This window comes from Pavona decussata, unplaced genomic scaffold, assembly GCF_977016875.1.
Source record: "Pavona decussata unplaced genomic scaffold, jaPavDecu1.1 SCAFFOLD_190, whole genome shotgun sequence".
Taxonomy (NCBI): Eukaryota; Metazoa; Cnidaria; class Anthozoa; order Scleractinia; family Agariciidae; genus Pavona; species Pavona decussata.
In genome coordinates, this window is record NW_028145599.1 from 2,443,921 (window position 1) to 2,465,685 (window position 21,765).

General features: G+C 39.5%; 2 protein-coding genes across 2 annotated transcripts in view; one reads left to right on the forward strand and one right to left on the reverse strand.

Moving 5' to 3' along the window:
* The window catches only part of LOC146462342 (uncharacterized), a 52,719-nt gene that overhangs the window by 23,532 nt on the left and 7,422 nt on the right, over window positions 1–21,765 (forward strand). The window lies entirely within an intron of this gene.
* LOC146462343 (uncharacterized) lies at window positions 19,449–21,554 on the reverse strand. The gene has a single exon (XM_085085814.1). The coding sequence runs from the start codon at window positions 21,552–21,554 to the stop codon at window positions 19,449–19,451; it is 2,106 nt and encodes a 701-aa protein (XP_084941940.1).

A 21,765-nucleotide genomic window follows, 5' to 3' on the forward strand; every position in this document is an offset into this window, starting at 1 on the left:
TGACGTGCTGTCATTTTTATCGAGGGCCTTGAAATGTTCCTTTTTCTTGTCATGAAGTCGTCGCTTTGTTTTACCGACATAAAAATCATTGAAGTCCCAGCAACCGGCTTTGTAAATGATTGTAGATTGTTGAGAACGATTCAAGCGGTCCTTGTAAGGAAAGAAAGATTTGATCAGACTGGAGGGTTTTGAAAAATTATCTTCAGCAGAACATTAGTTGTCTTGTTTAAGTAGTTAACCGTTTCACCAAAAAATGTCTCAGACCTCTCCTATTATTTTCTAATCACACATTGGTGACTGCGTACGAGTAAGCTGGCGATTCCAGAAGGCGAAGAAGTTACTTCCTTGAGAATGATGTGTGAGTCTCTCAGCCACAGGCATTCAGTCGGAAAATGAAATCCGAGTCCTACCAACAGGAGTCGAACCTAAGACCTTCCCAGTTCTCCCAACAGGAGTCGAACCAATCACCTTTGGATTACTAGTTCAGAATTACTACTTTTATTGTCCATTATTTTAAATTTGAATATTTTTAATGAACTTTGAACAGAAACAATTAATTTTATTTGGCTTCTTTTTTAATTAGCGTAAATCGTCTTTGGAACAACTTGCTCTGAAAGTGTTCTATAGTACAGTAGCCTGACTAGAGAGAGCAAATATCCAGTGACGAGAATTTAGGAATGATTGATCTGTCCCCATCCCAATTCGTTAACAGAACATTAAAATGATCCTTGTCAAAATACACGTGATATCTTTCAATTTCTATCTTTAAAGGAAAACAGTGTTTCAGAGTTTTATCTACGGAGTGCTGCATAAGCGTTTAAGATACCGTCCGAACTAGAAATACGTGACTCGCAAAACCTCACTAAGCTGGGGCTGGGTGGAAAGCGCTTTGTAGCATAAAATGAGGAGATTAAAAGGTTTCTGAACATAGCAACTTTTTGGATGAGCATGGTCTTTTCGAGGTTCCACAAGCTAGTTTGCGGTTGAAAATATATTTCTGACGCGACGAAATGTACTACGTGCGTGAAGCGCTGTCGTGTTCGATGAATTTATTTCCCACGGAAAATTATTTTACCGCGGCCACAAAACGTGTAATTTCTTCAATGCAATCTTTCACAAAAAAGATTTCTGGAAGAAAGGGAAAAGATTCTGGAGAGATAGTTCTGTATCCAGTGAATATTGATGAACATTGCAGTTAAAATTTGATCCGGCACGCAAACTTTCCCGATGTATACAAATTTTGCTCCAGACGACGCCAGACAGTCTGACGTCATTCATACTTTGTTTTTCACTGTTGCTAGGCAACAGTGCGAACATCTTCAACGAAATATATATATAAATATATTTTTCGCTCGAATTCGCGCGGCTTAGCTCTGCTCGGGCCGGCTCGGCCCGACAAATTTAATAACCTCGCCACGCTCGGGCCTTCGGCCCTCGCTTCGCGAGAAATTATTATTAAAAAATTATACTTGGAAAACATCGTGGGGTGAGCTTTGGACACATCACGAAAGAGCAAAAAATTTGCACGGATATCATTTTGTGATTCAGTAGTCTTGCATGAGTACTTCAAAAAACCGAGTGAAAATATCAGTTTCATAGGAAATGGTGTTTTTGTGCAGATAGTTAAGGCGAAAATAGCCATTTTTTAGCCAAAGTACATCTGTTTCTTGCTCGTCAGTAGTGGCACACAATTATGACGTCAACACCTATCACATCACACAATTTTGTTTTGACAGTGGTAAATAAGCATAGCAATATGACTCAAACATCGTAAACAAAAGGTATTCCGTCTCGTATTTTCGTGTTCCTAATATGATGAAAAAAAAAGGTAAAGAGCAACACTCTTCTAACTTTACACAACGCTTAACTTTACACAAATAACTTTTAACTTTTTTTTTTAATCATCTTTATTTTGTTTCTTTTCAAAGGATATTTGCAATAATACATTTTACAATACTAACATAAAGCTATTGATAGTAATATTACATCGTTAACAAAATATTACATAGTAATGTAACAGAAATATTGCATAGTATTACAATGTTAAGTTTACAACACACAAAACAAAGTTTACAAATACTACATAAATTAAGATACAGGAAATTTACAGAGCTTGATCTTATATACACAATCAACAAAAATGTGCAAAATTCTGCCATTTAGCAAAAAAAAGTTTCTGTTGACCTGAGGTGACCGCTATGTATTTTTTAATTGTATCTTATCCTGCACTAATATTTTAAAGTCAATAAGAGATGATTTTCCGTTATTTAACGCATTAACGTAAAGGAAATACTTTTCAAGTATTATTAGATGATTGAGGGCTAAACATGGTGGGTTCAGTTGGCGAATGATTCCATATAATACGTCTTGGGGGGAAAGAACTAACTGAAGGTTGCATAATTTCAAAATCCAATTTTGAAATTCAGACCAAAAGATTGACGCTTGCACACATTCAACAAACTGGCCCCAGTTGTTCAAAGGCCGGATAACTTTATCCAGTGGATAAGTCGCTATCCGTCAGTTTCAATCTGTGCAAAGATTTCAGTATTTCCTCTTGTACAAGCGAATATGCACACTCCAACCACAGTTAAGTTTGGGAGTGTACGAAAACCTTGGACAACGTTTAACGTGAAGTATATTTTAGACCCTGAATAGTGCCTTATCCAGCGGATAAAGTTATCCGGCCTTTGAACAACTGGGGCCAGGTGTGTAACAGTTTGGTGTGTTGCTGGGCAGAACGGACAGTGCGGAGACGAAACTTTTCTCAGTTTGTACAATAATGAGTTAGTAAATAAGATATGGTGAATGATTTTGTATTGGAACATAATTAATTTTGTTTCTTTTGTAGCTTTAAATGTTAAAAGATAAATCTTAGAAAAATCGTCACGCTGAAAGTTATAGTATCCAAACCTTTTTTCAGCAGTGGGACGTGGTAATTTTTGCCGGGCAAGAAGTTCTTGATATAAAATGTTACAGGAGAGCAGTTTACTTAAAATACATGAGCTTAATGCAGGCGTTGGACTGCTTTCATTTTTGAACAAAAGTTTTTTCCATTCACTCGGGATGGCCGATACAAGGCTGTGATAGTGTAAAAAATGACATCTTTCTATATGAAATTTATTGGCTAGCACTTCAAACGGAAAAAAACAGTTTTCCTGAACGTCGAAGAGATCTATTATCTGCTTGATGCCGTTTTGGCGCCATTTGGAGTAAAAAACGGATTTTCGTTTAACCTTTATAAATCTGTTGCTCCAAATGATTTCCTGAAGCACAGCTTCTTTGTTTTCAGGAGTGCATTGCTTAATTTCTTGCCAATAACAAATGACTTGTTTATAGAACGACGGAATGTGTTTGTTAAGATTAAGAAGTTTCGAGTCGTAATTACAATTAAACAGCTCTATTCCACCTACATTGGCTAAGAAATAGGTTGGAATTATCGGCGTACGGGAAAAATTTTGTTGGGGGGGCTGAACATAATTTGCCCGAATGAAACTTGTTGGTCACAGATGCACAAGATGATTCTTTCGTTACGTCAAGTTTTCTTGACCATACCGTGAGAGCATGGGCATTCAAAATAGTGCAAATATTTTCGGTAAATCGAGATCAACATTTCTAAAATACAAAACCATGAAGCGAGAGATAAAATGTACCCATTTGAGCTCTAAAAGAATATGAAGAACGATTACTTCGAGACCCAAATATGTCAATAATCCTTTGTATGTCATTCTGCATTGTCTTGTTTGCATACTTTCTTTCAATGTTAATAACGGCGATACTGCTAAGTCGGTCTTTTTTGTCCCATTGTGGATCTTAAAAATGTCTTGACGCGGCGAAGGGCGCTGAAAGACCTTTCAGCAGAGCTCGAGGTTGCAGGAATTGTGGCCAGCATGGAGTCAACTTTATATAGAACAGGTAAAATGTCATGGAGACCATTTTGATGCATGGTCTTTACCATCACGGCTGCGTTTTTTCTCTGGCATGGGTCCCCGCGGTCGTAGTTTTCAAAAATTGACTTCTCACTTTATAGCATTTCACTATCCACGCCATAGAAATTTGATACAGTTTGGATGTTGTTGATGCTTGGAGAACGGCTGAATACGATTTCGCCCAATGCGCACAAAACCTCCTGGTCTTTGCCCTCAAACCTTGATTGAAGTTCACTGACGACTTTGTCAATACTTGTGTAATAAACTGTGATACTAAAGTGGTCTTTTGGCGTTTGTTGTGAGCTGTCGTTCGCTGCAGCAGGTGTCTCACCCCTGAGTAAGGCCCTGAAGTCGGCGTGATGGTCTGGTTCGAGGCACCTTGGCATCTCTGAAGGTAAATTTCGTACCCTTGATTCCTATTCTGATTTTTTGCGCTATAACATCAGCATGTGATCACATCTGAGTGAAGCTCTTTTTCTTGCGTCAATTGCTCAGTGTCTTAACGACAGAATTAGCAGTCTTCTTGGCAGTGATGACATCCATCTGTTCTCCCTGTGGATATCTACTCAAATTATCAGTGTTGGATAAGATGAGCTTCAAAACCATCAAGCCATAAACAAACTTAAAGTCACAAATTGAGTGGAGAAGCGAATTACTTTCGTTGTAGGTCTTGAGATCGCGATCCTTTGATAAAGTGACCACGCCTTCCATTATCCTCGGCACTTGCTCTAGCACGGCCCAAATCAAGTTATTAAAAAATAAAGTATTTTTTACTATGTCTTTGCCCTAACAGTACATCCGTTTTGCCCGAATAATACTATTTTTTTTCCGACAGGGGGGGCTGCAGCCCCCCCAGCCCCCCCGCCCCGTACGCTGATGGTTGGAATATACTTCCACGGAGCGTCAATTCCGGAACAAAGGCGTTTTACCTAAGTAAGTTTCAACGCTTTATCGAAGAAAGAGAAATCTTTCATTCCTAAACCGCCTTCTTGTTTATTTTTAATCAAAGTAGTTTTACGAATCTTCGCTGGTTTATGGTTCCAAATAAAATCAAAAGTTAGTTTGTTAACTTCGTCTGCAAAATGCTCCGGAGTTTCCAAGACACTACAGACAAATATAAGCTTGGACAGAGCTAAGGTTTCTCCAATGAATCTATCCTTAATGTACCCTAACTGGGAAGGGTGGATTACGTGTGGTAGCACTTTTTCTAGGCGTGTCGCTATTGTCTTAGTAGCGATCTTATAATCCACATTTAGCAATGAAACTGGGCGCCAATTTTTTAAGTATTCGGTATTTTTCTTTTTCTTTGGTATTACAGAAATTATTCCTTGTTTTTGGGAAATAGACAGATGTTTCGATTCAAATGCGTAGTTAAAACTTTCTACCATGTATTTCGCGATAACATTCCAAAAGTACCGGTTAAATTCTACTGTTAAACCATCCGACCCTGGAGTTTTATTATTCTCCATTTTTTTCAACACATTAGCGCACTCCTCAATAGTAATATAGCTTTCACAGGTCGCAGCCATCTCCGCCGATAGCACCTTTTCGGCTTGAAAAAAGTGGTTAAACTCTGGGAGATTTGGGTCTTTGTTGCTCGATCTGTAAATGTTTTGAAAAAAAGTTTCCTCTTCCTCCAAAATCTCTTTCGGACTCGTTATTTTCATACCACTGTCATTAATCAAGGATGTAACGTGCTTTTTTCTTTGATTTGTTTTTTCGAGGTTGAGGAAATATTTCGAATTTTTCTCACCAAGCTCATACCACCTTGCCCTGCTTCGTATAGTTGTACCGCGTGTCTTAATAGCGGAAATTTTTTCCAGCTTAGCTCTAATTTTATTCATTTCGGCTTTTTCCGTGTCACTGTATTTCTTCTCGAGAGATTCTTGTAATTGCTCTAATTTAACCAAAGACGTTTTTCTTCATTGTGCGTTGCTTTTGCCTTTTGCTTGGAATATTTAATCGTGAATGCTCATATCTCCATTTTAATCATTTCCCAATATAATCCTTTATCTTCAACGTCTTGGTATTTTCGAGCTGCTTGTGGAATTAAGAAGCTTAGCTTTTCAACGTAGTTGTTGTCGGACAAGAGAGAATTGTTGAATTTCCAGAAACCTGGTCCACGAGGAGGACTTGCTTCATTAAATGATAAGGGGAGTGAGACGGCTGAATGATCGGAGTAAAATTTTGGGAGTATCCTGGATTCGTTGATAAGATAATTTAAGTGTTTTGATACTAAAAAATAATCTAATCTGCACTGAATTTTCATTGATGGGTTACTCCATGTAAAGCCATAAGATTGTGGATTTTTAAAACGCCATGAGTCAATAAGGTTATGTGTTTTCAACAAAGATTGAAATTGCACAACGGCCTCTTGCGTTTCATCAACAAGTTTGCCGCCGCGTTTGTCCATGCTGTTAATTGCGCAGTTTGTATCACCTGCCAAAACAATATCTTCATTTGCGTACATTTTTAGATAAGAATTAGATATTTCCCTAAAGAATTGGGCGCGATACTTTGGTTCGTTTGGAGCGTAAATATTCATGCGAACAATTTTCTTACCATCAACAGTGACTTCAGCGACTAAATACCTGCCATGCTTGTCTGGAATAATTTTTTCAAAGGAGACGTCAAGGCGTGGTTTGAAAAGAATCATAACCCCTCTGTTATGGGTGGAACCATGACTAGAGACTATTTTGCCCCCCCCCCCCCCCATTCTGCTTCCCACATTTTTATAGTTTGAAACGATGAATAAGTTTCTTGCAAAAAGATTATATCCGACTGTTGTTGATGGAGCCAGCGAGACAATTGCCTTCTTTTTCTTGATTTGTTTAGCCCTCTCACGTTCAGTGTTAATAATTTGTAATTAGCCATTTAAACTTCCTGTGCCAAATTTTGCAGTTTCCTCGTGAAAAATCAAGTTTAAAGTGTTGGATTTTTAACCAGAGATTTTCACTACACATTGATTTTTGTACAGAGATACGACTACACGATGCATGACATAACATGTTGAATACAAAAAATATTGAAACGAACTTACCTAGAATTTGTACGGTAATATGGACGGGGTTTGAGCGTCAATCAAACCACAATTGGAAATGGCCAGCAGGTCATGGGTAATAATTCATATTCTAAATTGCGATTGTTCAAAATATATATGCCAGAATTGACTATTCAACTGCTCATTATGCGTCCGTAGAGAGGTAAATTAGATGTCTCTGATCCGCGATAAATTTGATTATCAATGATGAGTTTGTCAACGTTGAAATAGGCTGATTTCTTCGCTTTCTTCGCTGTGTTGAGCACCGGATAAAGCTTCTTCCTTATCTCGTCGATTTCTTTGGGATAGTCGTCGCTTATTCCGTATTTTGAGCCCTTTGGGAGGTTTTTAATAAACGACTTGATGAAGTTTTTATCCTGATATTGGGAAACCTTTGCGATAATAGGGCGCGGTTTCTTGTTGTCGGATACCCTTGTGTTGATTCTATGGACTCTTTCAAAGGTAATTTGCGCCTCGTCGCTTGGTGGAATTTTCAGTGTAGACCTCAAAAAATTTTTTTAATACTTCCTCCGTATCATCGTTAGATTCATGACTGTTCTCTTTGACGCTGAAAAATTTAATATTATCCCTTCTGCTATGAGATTCAAGTTTGATGTGTCGACGGTAAAGCTCATCACGTTTCACACGTAGGCGTTCTTGTTCGATGTGGGATGTTTCTTCCTTTGAAATTAAAGTGTCAACCTTCTCCTTCATGTCTTCATTCTCGGCATGAAGGTATTCTAGACTTTCTTGCAATCTCTTATTTTCTTCTTCAAGGTTGTTGAGACGGCATTTGTAATTTTCGAGTTCTGGAACTAATTGAAGTAGTGTGGTTAATTTCTCCTCGATAACGACAAGCCTGTCCAAAATGGTGGAGTCATCTTCGTCGCCGGTTTGAGAACTTCCTTGTCGGGTGCGTTTGGTTGCAGGTCTTGCACCTCCTTCGTTTCGCTCTTCAGCTTGCTTTGGCATTTGTGTATCTCAGTTTTTTACGAGAGACTTCTTAAATAACCATGTTTTAAGGCCGTAAAAGGTTGTTTTAGTGCGGAGCTGTTTTCGATGCTACCGCCATCGTCAACGACTCAACTTTTAACTTTTAACTTTACACAAATAAAGGTTAAGAGCAACACTTTTTTAACTTTACACAACCTTTTCTTTTCTTTCATCTGCGAGTTCCTTTGTGAAAATGTTACGCTCGTTCTTCTTGTTGGCTTTGGCCGTTGCATTCCCATACAATTCTTTATAATTCAACGGTTCTCTTATATTTAGCTAATTTGGCTGTCTGTACTCTTTAGCGACACCAAAATTTCCTCAGTCAAATCACTATAGTTGGACGCTGTCGTAGGCGACCACCTCTCGTAGGCGACCGCCACCACCTTGAGAGATGACAGTTTAAAAGTTTTGATGCTTCTTTTTCCGAACCAGTGTTTATTATTTAGTGTAGACGAGTTAAAAATAGTAATAATTAAAGTTTGTTTTGACACATAACACCACCAAATTATATTCGTTTCATCAACTGGTGATAGCTCATACATTTCTTGACATAATTTAATTAAAGAGTTATTTCATGTTCATTTGCACATTAATAAATTGGGAGTTTCAAAGAAGTCATTCCTTCAAATGCTTGAATTTTTCAGAATCCAAATCACCGCTCAACAAACAAACAAATGAACCCATAGTTGGCAACCCATTGTAAAAAACTGTCATGGTATTGTTCGTAAGTAATAAAGGTTTGGTTAGTAGGTCCAGGAATGCAACTCTGTTGGTACCAGCCAAAGCGCGGTGCCTACCTACGCTTGGTGACCGAGCCTTTCAGTCGGCTGCTCCGAAACTATGGAAAAGTCTTCCGACGGAGATCAGGACCATTCAGATCCTCACATCTTTTAAATAAGCTCTCAAAACATACTTTTTTAAGATAGCTTTTAATTAATTTACTTATACATTTTTATGATAGCTTTAAACCGATTTATTAATTTGATCTTATTGTTGTTACGCGCATATGAAAATATTTCTGTTTTATATTTATTATTTATTATAGATAAACTGTGATCAGACTCAATGCACTTTCCTCACTTTCCAAGTTAGTGGTTGCAGCGAAACTGAAAAATCAAATATAATTGACAAATCATTTTACTTTCGCAACCAGTAGAAGCAGCTGATTCCTGAGTGACTAATTTCTAATTTCTGATTTGTGAGTGACTAATTTCTGACTAATTTCTGAGTGGAATGCCTGTAAACTAGCTTTGGATAGCTAAGTGCATTTCCACTATAAACAAAGCATTTATTGTTACTATTTACAAGTGAATTTGCATAAATATTGGTTGCGCGTGATGCAACCAACTCATGAACTTCCATTGGTTTTCTGCAAGCAATCTCGTCCTTAGAGTGTGACGCCCGACCGAGGCCCCGATTTTTGATGGTAACCAAAATTATTCCCACCTCTGAATTTTGATTGACAATATCTATGAAATTATTTTCGTTACTTGCTTAGCTTCAGATAGTTAAATGACGAAACAAGGGAAGGTAACTTTTCCCGTTATCATCAAATTATTCCTTTCGTTTAAAAAAAAAGCGTGGATATCGATTAAATCGCCACTGAAAAATATCTTTTCCGCATTATAAACAATTAATCCAATAAAAATAATAATAATAATAATAATAATAATAATAATAATAATAATAATAATAATAATAATTTCCCATTTTTATTTTCCCATTTCAATTTCCAATTTCGCATTTCCCATTTCCCGTTCCTCGTTCCCCGTTCCCCGTTCCCCGTTCCACAATTTAGTAACATCAGGTTAATTATCAATAAAATTTTCAGAACCAATTAACAAACCTTTTTGAGCGGAACAAGTCAGACTGTTTGTTTGTCGAGTTTGAGCGTTATATTGATCTCTTATGAAGAACAGTTCCGATTCATAAATTAAACAACAAAGTTTACTCTGGCATTGTCTCAAAATCTTGTCCTCTACTTTTTCTTAAGCCGATTTTTTCAAGTCACTTTCAGTCGTCGATCCCCTGTGATTGAAACTAAAAGAACGAGCGGCATAAGAAATGTTCACAGTCTAAGAAGCGCAATTAATTAATAACGCAAGAAATTTTCAGCAGTTTTTCCCAGCTCTTGAAATTGTGTCACCCGCCACAAAATTAAAACCAAGGCTCAGAGAAGCCAACTAAATTCTTGGGGTGAAGTTCTGTGAACGATTTAGTTGCGTTGTTGATATTGCACTCTGCAGGACAAAAATCCACGACAAAATTAATGTAATAGTCAGGCAGCCTTTTTGCCACATCTGTATCGATCATATCTCTTGAATTCTTCCTGAGCAATCGGTCTTGTGTCTTAACTTTCACTTCAACGAATTTTTCTTTACGATTCATCTTAATCTACAATTTTTTGACTTCGTTTTCCTGAAACATTGTTAATTTGACATGCTTGCTCCCTCCCCACCCCACCCCCTTCCCCGTACAAAGGTGTAAAAAAAAAAAAAAAATGACAGATCATCACACTGGACAAAGCGTTTTCTTATTCGAGGTCACGGTTTCTAAGCTGAAATAGTATAATTTATGGTTGACATTGATCAGAAGTAAAAGGGTTATGTATTTGGCCGTTCAGGTGTAAAATACAAAGAATCAAAGAAGATTGCATTACGTACTTCACTATTGAAATCACTTAGAGTCACCCCCAGGTCGCCCCCCTTCTCTCCACCCTCCCACTCCACCCACCCTCCTTAATTGTTGATGTAAACATCATAAACAACAACTTGAATTTTCGCGTTCATCAGTCAAATAAACCAAAGAGCGGAAGTCTTTTTTACTGAGCTACACGTTGAATATTACCAGTTGACTTCTGAGGAGAGAGGATCAAAATGTTTCGCTTTTTCTTCGTGTTGGCGTTAGGCGTTTTCTTGGCTGGTTCTTTCGGAAAAACGCAGAGAAAGTCTGCAAATCAGGTAACGCCTGAGAAATGAGTTGCATATATGTAGCTAACAATTTTGGAAGTAGTCAGTGAAGTGGTTTCTCGCACTTTTTGTTTTCAAAAAAAAATTATCATCGTGAATTAAAAACTCGCCTCTAAATTTTGGCGCTGTCGCACTTTAAACTAAAAGGTGGAACTATTTCTAGAAGGGTATATTCAATTTAAAAAAGCAAAACTTGGGAAAAACTGATTTATCCAGAATTTAGGAAACCAACTCATACGCCGAATTTATAGTATTCTTTTAGCTATCCAGTCCCCTGGGCAGGGTAGCACTTTGCGTCCCCTCCAACAAAATTCGCTGTCCAGTCTCCACGCATTGTAGAAACGCCTGGCTAAGAATTTGTGCTGCAAAGGTTTTGAAGAAACTTACCTTTGATTAATGTTCGTAAGAGAAAAGAATTTGATCTTCAGAATACAAGTATAATTCCAGCGATTTTTAGCGAGGATTAGGGGCTGCGTGGTCAAAGATTGTTGGTTGATAATTATACTCAGAGCGGGATTTCTTGCGCCAAGTAAGGACTATGTAGGACTCTGCGAATTTTTGTCTTCACCACTGCATGAGGAATTGATTATTTTCGTTCTAGTCGGTTTGGAATTTCGTTATGTTTTAAGTGAGAGAATATCGCATTGCCTTACAATGCCATCATTCACTTGAATTGCAAACAAAGTAAACTTATAATCATAATGACAGAATCTTATCCATCATTTGGGTGGCATACGTGTACATGGCCAGTCTTTTATGTTTCTAAATTATAGACTAATGTACCCACAAGCAAGTCAAAAAGCTGTGAAGCTGTTTCTCAAGCCTGTGGCTGTAAAGATGGTAAGTAAATTGAAAATCTTTATATTGCTATTATGCTGAGTGACCAATCAATTCCTCTCGATCTGTTGTTTACAAGTCACTGTTGACCATTTGATCCCCAAGTCCATCCTCTTTTTTTCTCCATTTGCCATCCACGTCTTCATATAGGACCAATATTTTACTTTTGTGCCTCAGCTTTGTGGCAAACTCTCTTAGCTGCAAAGCGACTCAGAACATTGTTCTGTATAAAAATGACAGAATTTGTTAATCTTAGGCAGTGACTAAGTTCTCAGTTATTTTTTTTTTGGGTGGGGGGGGGGGGGGGGGTTGGGGGACACAATGTCATAGTTTGTGTTTGACGAATTAAAAAAGGGTGTAAATGAAGTAGGGAAAATGGAGCGGCTAAAATATTTTGACTTTAAATAGCAAAAATTACCAAAATAAACAGAGTATATACAAAAGCACCGTAAAAAATATGCCTGGATAAACAGGGAATGCATTTACAATACGTGAACTAAAAGTATATATATAGGATTGCTTTGAAAGGTTCTTGAGTATTATTCAGGATTTCAGTAATTTCGCGTTACACCAAATTCAAATTGCGGCGTACAATCGGCCTTTAACATTAGCTTTGTTGGAATTCTCCCTGCAGTTTGGCTGAATTAAGACATTTGTTCATGACAGAATTTAAGGATGTGATGGTTTTATATCTTGTGAACTGTGTTTTTGACACCATTCTTTCTATTTTCCTTCTCCTCACCTTCTTTACAAATGGCAAATGGTATTTAATATTTAGACAGCAGAACTTACAATTCTGTTTTGTTCTCAGTCTTGTACATGTAAAAGAAATCCAGACTTTGAGGTGGCTTTGCGAAAACTCAAGATTGTGATATCCGCAAAATAAATTGACCACAATTTTGTTTAGAACAGTAAACTGTATTTTTGGAGAAACTAATTTCACCAGCCCTTTCTAGACTTTCCACCCTCTTTATACCTTAAGGCTTTTATTGCTGATCCTGTTCTCTTTCTTCTTCCCAACTATTATGAGCTCCAGTGTTTTAATTTTCCCCTTTTTTAGATGTTTTGGTCAAAAAGGTACAATGTACAGTAAACTCTCTCATGGCGACCACTTCTCGTAAACGACCACCTGATGTAAGCAACCACTTTGTAAACAATCATTTTGTTTCTCAGTTAAACACTGTTTCAAAAGCTTTCTTGTACGCAACCACCACTCAAATTTCTTAAGGGACCGCGACCACTTTTTAGGCCAGAAATTACACATATTCTTTTATTTTCTGTATCTGGTAAGCGACCACCTAACACGCATGATCGTAAGTAAATCATTACCCAGAAGTGACAAACCTTCAGTTTTTAATGATGCTACCCCAGACTGCTGACAGATAATAACAGTTTACAGACAAAGAAGATGGCTATAATTAGATCTGTAGGGAAACGGGAATTGTTACAGTGGTCTGTTCCAAAATGTCATACAAAGTCTCATCAGAAGAATGAATAGATGTAAAAAAAATCAAATAAATTAGTTTCTATTGCCTAATGTTAGTTGCTAAGGTAATATTTTTATGCATTAGCCAAGTAATTAATCAGTCAGTATTAGGCTTATTTTGTTGACCTTTCCCGTAAGCGACCACCTCCCGTAAGCTGAAACCACTTTGTCATGCCCCAAGGGTGGTCCAGACGAGAGAGTTCACTGTATTTGCTTGCTGCATGTATATACCAAGGATTTTAATTTAGAAAATTTTGTTTAAATACTAGTAAAATAAATCATCTTTTGATGTCCATTAATTCAGCTCATGAATTGTTGCAAACAGTGGCATGAATTGTGTCTGTGGATTAAAATTGATTTCTAAGAACCAGCTTTACTTAACGTATAGATCCCAAGTGTGACAGTGTTTTACCCTTTGATATGTTCTGTAGTTTTCATCTGTCTTTTACTGTGAATAATATTTCCTTTAATTTTTTGCAGGGAAGGATGGAAAAGATGGACAAAATGGTGTGTGTTCAATAACTTCAAAAAAAGTGTTATTAAACATAATATACTTAATTTAGGCTGCATTTACAGCTGTATGTAACCTGAGCCTTATTAAATGTTTCAGGAATTTTTTTGTTTAGAATAATATAGTGCTGCACAGCTAACTATTGGTTAAATAAATGGCACCTTTTACAGTGGCAGTACTCTTTGTAACTCAAACCTCGACTAACTTGAACCAAAATCGATTTCCCCTGGATTTCCGTCTTACAGCTCATGTACATTGACTATAATTTTACCCTTGGTAGCTCAACCCCTCGATAACTTGAATCTTCCACTTACTCAAAGCAATTTTCGTTGCCCTTCAGGTCATTTTCTTTAATATAATGTTACCCTCAATAACTTGAACCCTGCTTGCATGTCTTTGAAGTTTACCTGCAAAGTTTGCACTGCCTCAGGTCTTCTCCTGCTGCTAATTGACATTGTTTTGTTTCACATTACATTATTTTACATTCTGATTTATACCTGTAATTTAGCAATACGGTATTGTTCCATTTTCACTTAACTTTTCTATGATTGAATTTGATTAGAATTCTCAACTCTTGATGTTAACTTATCATTATTATTGATGACTTGAACCTTTTTCAATTCTGTGAATGATTTAAATTATGAGTTGTTGACTGTATGAATATGTAATTTTATAAACTCTTTCATTGTTTTCTTTATCTCAAGTAACTCAGACCATGGACACATGCAAGCTGAGAAATTTTAATAAAATAATGATAAGAACTTGGAACTTTTCAACATTAATAGTTTTAAATAGTATGCCCAGCTATAAAACAATGCAAGTTTCTAATCAGCTTATGTGGGTGTCAATATCAATTTGATTTTTTTTTTGTTTTACTTTCACAGGGAAAGATGGACGCGATGGAGTGAATGGTGAATTTTTTTTGTAGTCAAATTTTTTCCAGAATTCAATGTATTTTTTCTCTTCAAATACTACAGTACTTTAATAATGAGAGGCCCTAAATTTTCATTTTAATGTGTATTATATTTTATTGTTCTTGTTTCAATCATTGTGGGATATTTAGCACATTATAACTGATCATTGTTGGCACAAACTCAATATAATATAATTATTTCCCTTCCATCTTACCTTGTGTGTTACAAGCATTCAGGTTGGCCAGATTTTCAGAGGCGTCTGTTACTGTGTACAATGAAGTTTAAAATACATGGGAGGGGGGGGGGGGTATTTGCAAACAAGTTAATAAGAACTTTACATCACATGGCTAGTTCAGTGGATATGTTGAAAGGCTGTCGAAGTTGGCTGTTAACTTAACATAGAGCTATTTAATATAACTAATCTTGGTAAACTCTCTTACTGTACATGTACAACCACCTTTTAGTGTTACATTTAAATAATAGAAATTAATAAATTAAAGTAAAAATTGAATGTTGATGGGGATGTTCAGTAATTTATAGATGAAAAAATCTGGCCAAAATTCAGGCCTCGCTACAATAATAATTATTATAGCGAGGCCTGAATTCTGGCCAGATTTTTTTCATCTACATTGGTAACATGTATCCATTTACTGGCTAATAGTGCCACTGCATGTGACCTGCAATCATTAAAAAAAAAAAAAAAAACAAATAAGTTTGTATCATTGTTTGGGTTCTGTGCCACTGGGACATCTGAAATAGTTTATATGCGTGAATAACTTGTTTACTGTCAGAGATAAGCTGGAGTTGCTGAAAAGTCATTGAGCCAAAGTGTTATTAACTACATGTATTTAGACAATCTGGGAACTGACAGACAGACTGTCAGCAACCACATGCGTCCCAATATACATTTAGGTCACTCAATAACTATTATTTTAGGAGCTACTTCCATGAAAATCGAAAAATTTATTAAACAAGAATTTTGGGCTTCAGCTGGTATATTATTCATAACCTTAAACCGTAAGAAAAGATATTATTCTATCAACCTGACATAAGTATACCCTTAAATAGGCTACCCGAAAGTATATAAAATGTGTCCGCCATTACTCAAACAGCGAACTACTTAAGCAGAGAAATTTTGTGTAGTGGCTTCCCTCTCATGACGTCATCTTATCATCTTGGCGACATCCAAAAAGTGAGAAAAAGCAGATGAAATGCTCAAATTCTTCCCTTACTGTAATCGAATATGGCTCTCATTTCAGTTCTAACGATCGAGAGTGGTAGTGTAGCCGCTGCTAATTACACTCAGCTCTACTTTAACACTTTATTTGATATCTTCACCATTGCAAACTCATCCCGACGGTAAACAAATCCGTACCAGGACGGTTCTTGAAATACAAAGATTAAATAAAAGATGTTAAAAATAATACTACAAGTAAACGACATGGAATAAGCAACTGAGAAACAATAGAAAACGAACGACTAACACAAGAACGTACCTTATCGGTGATTCTACAGAAAATTAACCAAGACGGGAAGAACGGCGAGACACAACTATACAAAACTGAAAATGATGCGCACACTGAAAACTTATGCAAAGAAAACTGGCTTAAAAAGGGTAAAAGGAGTGACAGAAAGGCTATTTACATACATAATGATCTATAAAGGTGTGGGGGCGAAAGGTATGAAAGATGTAACACACACAAATAAAACAAAAGTAGGTAAAAAATTAGCCGCGCAGAAAAAGCTATAACTCGCTGTAACACACCGGCCCCCGAAAGGTGCATATAAGAAAGCCTTTCCAAAAAAACTAAGGTGTTCATAATGTCTGAGTTCAGTTATTTAACATCACTGTCCAGGTTAGTCTCTTTCAAATAAAGCCCCCTCTAAAAGGCAAAGTTTCCGCACGTCGCGTCGTAGAACCGAGGAGGCCGTCCTGACCAAGACCTGTCTCACGAAACCGTGCTTGTCAGGAAATACTTCTTGAACAATACCCTTCGGCCAAAAACCGCGAGGCGAAGCTTCGTCAACGACTAGAACCAAGTCACCAACAGCCAAGCTTGGGCGTGGACGGAGCCATTTCTGTTTTAGCTGAAGAGCCGGTATGTATTCGCGTATCCAACGCTTCCAAAACACATCAGCTAAATAATGTGCTTGCTTCCAACGCTTAGACGCATAAGACACGACATCACTGGTTTCTGTTGGAGACTGACAGACATTTGGACGAAGCAATAGCAACTTGCTTGGGGTCAAGGGTTCGAGGTCCTGCGGGTCACTAGACGGTGGCGTGAGAGGGCGATCGTTAAGGATCTTCTCAACTTCTGCCATGAAAGTAAGGAGAGTCTCGTCATCGACCAGTTGAACGCCTAAGAGTGAGCGGAAAATCTTGCGTATGGAACGGATTATTCTTTCCCAGACTCCGCCAGCATGACTTGCTAACGGTGGATTGAAGTGCCAAGTAACGCCTCGTCTTCTGAGACAATTGTCGATTCGGTCGATGTTCCATTTCTCCAAGGCGGTCTTAATTTCTACTTCTGCTCCTCTGAAGTTGGTTCCATTGTCACTAAAGACTTCAACTGGTGAACCGCGTCTGCTGACGAATCTAGAGAACGTTTGTATAAAGGAATCGCTGGTAAGGTCGTGCGCAATCTCGATATGTACTGCTCGGACAGCTAAACACGTGAACAGACACCCGTATCTCTTCACATGACTTCGTTTTAACTTGACAAGAATTGGGCCGAAGTAATCCACTCCCACTGAAGAGAACGGAGGCGACTGTGGGGTTACCCTTGCTCTGGGAAGAGGTGCCATTACTTGCTGGCATGGAGGAGCATTCCATTGACGACACTTCAAACACTTCCCAACAACACGACGAACAGCTGAATGTCCCTGAAGAATCCAAAATTTTCGTCTAATGCTGGAGAGGACTTGGTTTGCACCCACATGGCCTTCTGCTTCGTGATACTCTTTAACAATTAGGTCGGTGACGTAATTCTTGCCAGGCAGAATCATTGGGTGTTTGGCGTCGAAACTAATAGGTGCCCTTTCAAGACGTCCTCCGACGCATATGATACCATTATGGATGAACGGACTCAGCTTACGTAGAGGACTGAGGTAACCCACGCATGCGAATCTCTTTCTGGATGGACGTGAGAGGCTTGAATCTAGAGAACTTGCTGAACGCTCCTTGGACAGAATTTCTAACTCTTTCGGGAAAGATTGGGCTTGAATGGCTTGAACTATTTCTCTTGTCGCACGGGAGATTTCTCCAACCGTCAAATTGCCCACTCGTGGTGCTTTCTTGGACACACGTGACTGAAGGTATTCTCGGAAACGTAACAACCAGGCGACGGATGCCTGAAGCTTGTTAAAGGAGGAGTGTGTCCGAAGTACGCGCTCGAGGATGTCTTCTCTTAATACTAAGTGGATTTGTGGCTTTTTCCTTTTCAATTCTGGATCCTCTTCACAACAATCAAGTATCTGGAAAGGGGATTGTGGCCATTCACTCTCATGTCTGCGGAGGAAGGCTGGACCATTAAGCCAACTTTCAAACTTCTCTGTCTCTAGAATTGACAAACCACGGGAAGCGTAGTCTGCAGGATTGGACTGCGAGTCCACGTACCGCCACTGACATGGTGAGGACGCATCGTGAATTATCGACAATCTGTTAGCCACAAACGTCTGGAACCTCCTTGCCTCGTTACGGATGTACTGAAGGACTATAGTAGAGTCTGTCCAGAACACAGTTTTGTGAACTTGAAGGTCAAGCTCGTCTTCGAGGAACTTATGCAATTTCACAGCTACGGTTGCAGCAGTCAGCTCCATTCGAGGAATTGTGATAGTTTTCAAGGGTGCTACCCGTGCCTTTCCAAGGAGTAATCCACTGTGAATATGACCTGAAACATCTACAAACCGGATATACGATGCTGCACTGTATCCTTTCTCCGATGCATCGCCTAAGTGGTGCAGTTGAACATTAAGGAGGTTGCCAAACCCTCGAGGCTTCATACAACGTGGCCAGCTAACAAGCTTCAGTTTTGGAAGATTATCAACCCAACCACGCCACTCCGTTAGCTTCTCATCAGGAATTTGATTGTCCCAGCCGAAGTCTTGCTTGCACAGTTCTTGAAAGATCATCTTGGCCGGCAATACAAGAGGGGCTGCGAATTCTAGCGGATCGTACACACCAGAAACCAAGGACAATATCCCCCTTCTAGTATCAGCGACTTCTTTCTCGGAGACACGGAAGCTTAATGTGTCCTTCTCGACATTCCACTGGGTTCCCAAGGCTCGATCAATCTTCAAAATCTAGAGTCATCACAGACGGTGCCCGCTCTGAAGCCGGTATAAACTCAAGAACTTCACGGCAATTGCTTATCCACTTTGTAAGATGAAACCCGCCTTTGGAAAGCAAGTCCGTCAATTGGTGCACCAATCTTTTCGCATCAGGAACTGAGAACACCGACTTCAAGCAATCATCGACGTAGAAGTTGCGATAAACTGTGTCAACTGTCTGGACGTCAAATTCACTTTGATTATCACGTGCCGTTTTCCTGAGGGCGAAACTGGCACAACATGGCGATGATTTGGCGCCAAATAGATGTACTAACATCTGATGATCAACAAGGTTGTTTGAAGGATTGCCATCTTCCCACCAAAGAAACCGCAGGGCATGACAGTCGTCCGGTGCCACAAGTACCTGGTGGAACATCCCCTCTATGTCCGACATTAGTGCTATGGGTTCTTGCCGGAATCTGAGTAGAACACCTGCGAGATTATTCGTAAGATCCGGACCTTGGAGGAGTTGATCGTTCAAAAGAAGTATCACGGAACCTTGCTGCGCAATCGAAAACAACTCTTACTTTCCCAGGTTTTTGGGGATGAAAAACTGGATGATGAGGCAAGTACCACAGTGGTTTGTCATCAACGTAGACTTGGTCTTCGGGAACTCTCCTGGTGTGGCCCCTTGAGATGTAGTCTTCAACAGTCGATCTGTACTTCTCAAAAAGGGGGGCGTCCTTTTGGAAACGTCTTTCTAGGAACCTCATTCTTCGTACAGCGACATCTCGGTTATTCGGTAGGCAAGGAGACTTGAAGCGCCATGGGAGAGGTAACTGATAGTGACCATTTCTAAGGCAGGCGGAACTCTCCTGAATGGCCAGGGCTCGTTGGTCTTCAATTGACATGGCTTGCTTCACACTAGATAAGGACTCATTGAAGTCTGCGTCATATAACCTCTTAAGCTGGCTGGAGATCATCTCCGGGCCGCCACTAATAAAGTTGACATGCACTTCTGAACTCTTGCTATGTTGTAAAGGACCAATGAGTGTCCATCCAAGTAGCGTACGGGCTGCATAAGGCTGCTTTCTTTTACCGCATCTTTGTTCAAATACCCAATGGGCTTCAGGGTTGTCATTACCGATCAGGATCTCCACCTTTTGGTCTTCAAGCTTTGGAAACTCAATGCCGTGTAAATGAGACCATCCTCGAACATCTTCATCGGTTGGTATGCTCCGTCTTGAAACCGGGAGATGGTCCACTGTCCACGCTTTGTTCAAATGTATACTGTCATCTGACTTGAGAGCCTTGACGTTCAATTCCACCTCAAAACCGCTTCTGGATCGGTCTTTCTCGTTTACGGTTGTAAGAGAGAACGTCATAGGTTTCCCTGACAAGCCCAGGGTTTCTGCCAAACTATTGGAGCAGAGAGTGATATCCGAGCCATCATCTAGGAAAGCGTATGTCTCTACCTCGGGACCGCCATCCGCACCACTGACTCTCACGGGAACTATACGCAGGCTCACACGAGGTTTTCCGGTACCAATGGCTGCACACTGGCCTTCATCACTAGCTCTGTCAACGTTTACCTTCTCAGGGGTATCCACTGTGGCCCTGTCAGCGGGTTGGTTTGTTTCTTCAAGGACTCTGTCGCCAGGAGGATGCAGCAACGAGTGGTGACGTTTCCCACATCCACTGAAGAGGCAAGCCCTAAATTGCCTGCAGCGCCTTACAAAGTGGTTGCTTCTCAGGCAGTTGATGCATAATCTTTTGTCCAACACAAACTTTCTACGTTCTTCATAGGATTTGTCTCTAAATTTGAAGCATCTCTCGAGATCATGATTACCATTGCAGAACAAACACGTAGTCACAGGAGCTTGCTTGTTTGCATGCTGCTTCGAGCCAAGAGCTTTCTGTGGACTCGGGATAGACGAGGTACCATTTGAACCTTGAGTCGCGAGAGTTGTTACTTTCACCGCAGGGGCATCGTCTGATTTTCTTCTTGCTCTTTGTGTAATCCCTTTGTCTTCATTCGGTCTAGTACCAACCAATTTTCCGAAGGCAGTATTGGCTACAGCGGCTCTCTTTTCCACGAAATTTGTTAGGTGAGAGAACTCAGGTTCGATATCAGCTTCAATCAACTTGCTTGACACTTCTGCCCACTTCGCCTGGATGTGAGGTGGCAGGCGCATTACAACCTTTCTGAGAGTATCCATCGAATTTATATCTGCTTTGTATCGCATATGCTCAGAGCTCATAACGCAATTTCTCATGTCTCTCGCTAGCTGCGACAGCTTCTCGGCGTCCGACGCTCGGATTTGAGGTCCCATAACAACTCTTTCAATAAACGCACGCACAATGATGTGTTTCTGACCGAAATTCTTCTGCAAGATATCTTTTGCTTCGCGGTAACCTTGCCCAGGAGGCAAGATAACCCAGTTCTCGATGGCATCTTTTGCGACACCTGAGCAAAACTGGATCAGGTAGGACAGTCTTTCATCGTCCGTGTTAACTCTACGTTCCACATTGATTTCAAAGCTCTTTATAAATCGGGGATACTTCCTAGGATCGCCATCAAAGGGGATAACTTCTCTTTTCGGCATTTCGAGCCTTTCGAGGCCAGAGGACAAGTAGCGGACTGTTTTTTCCTGCTGTTGGCTCAAAAGGCGCTGAAGGTCTGAGGCTTCAATAACTGCTTCGTTTTTCTTATGATCTCTGGACCCTTTATTTGGTACGACTGCTGGTAGCTCGCGTGACTTAGGCAGAAAACCAGACGAGAATTCATGAGCTTGTCCAGGATCCCTTTCACAAGAC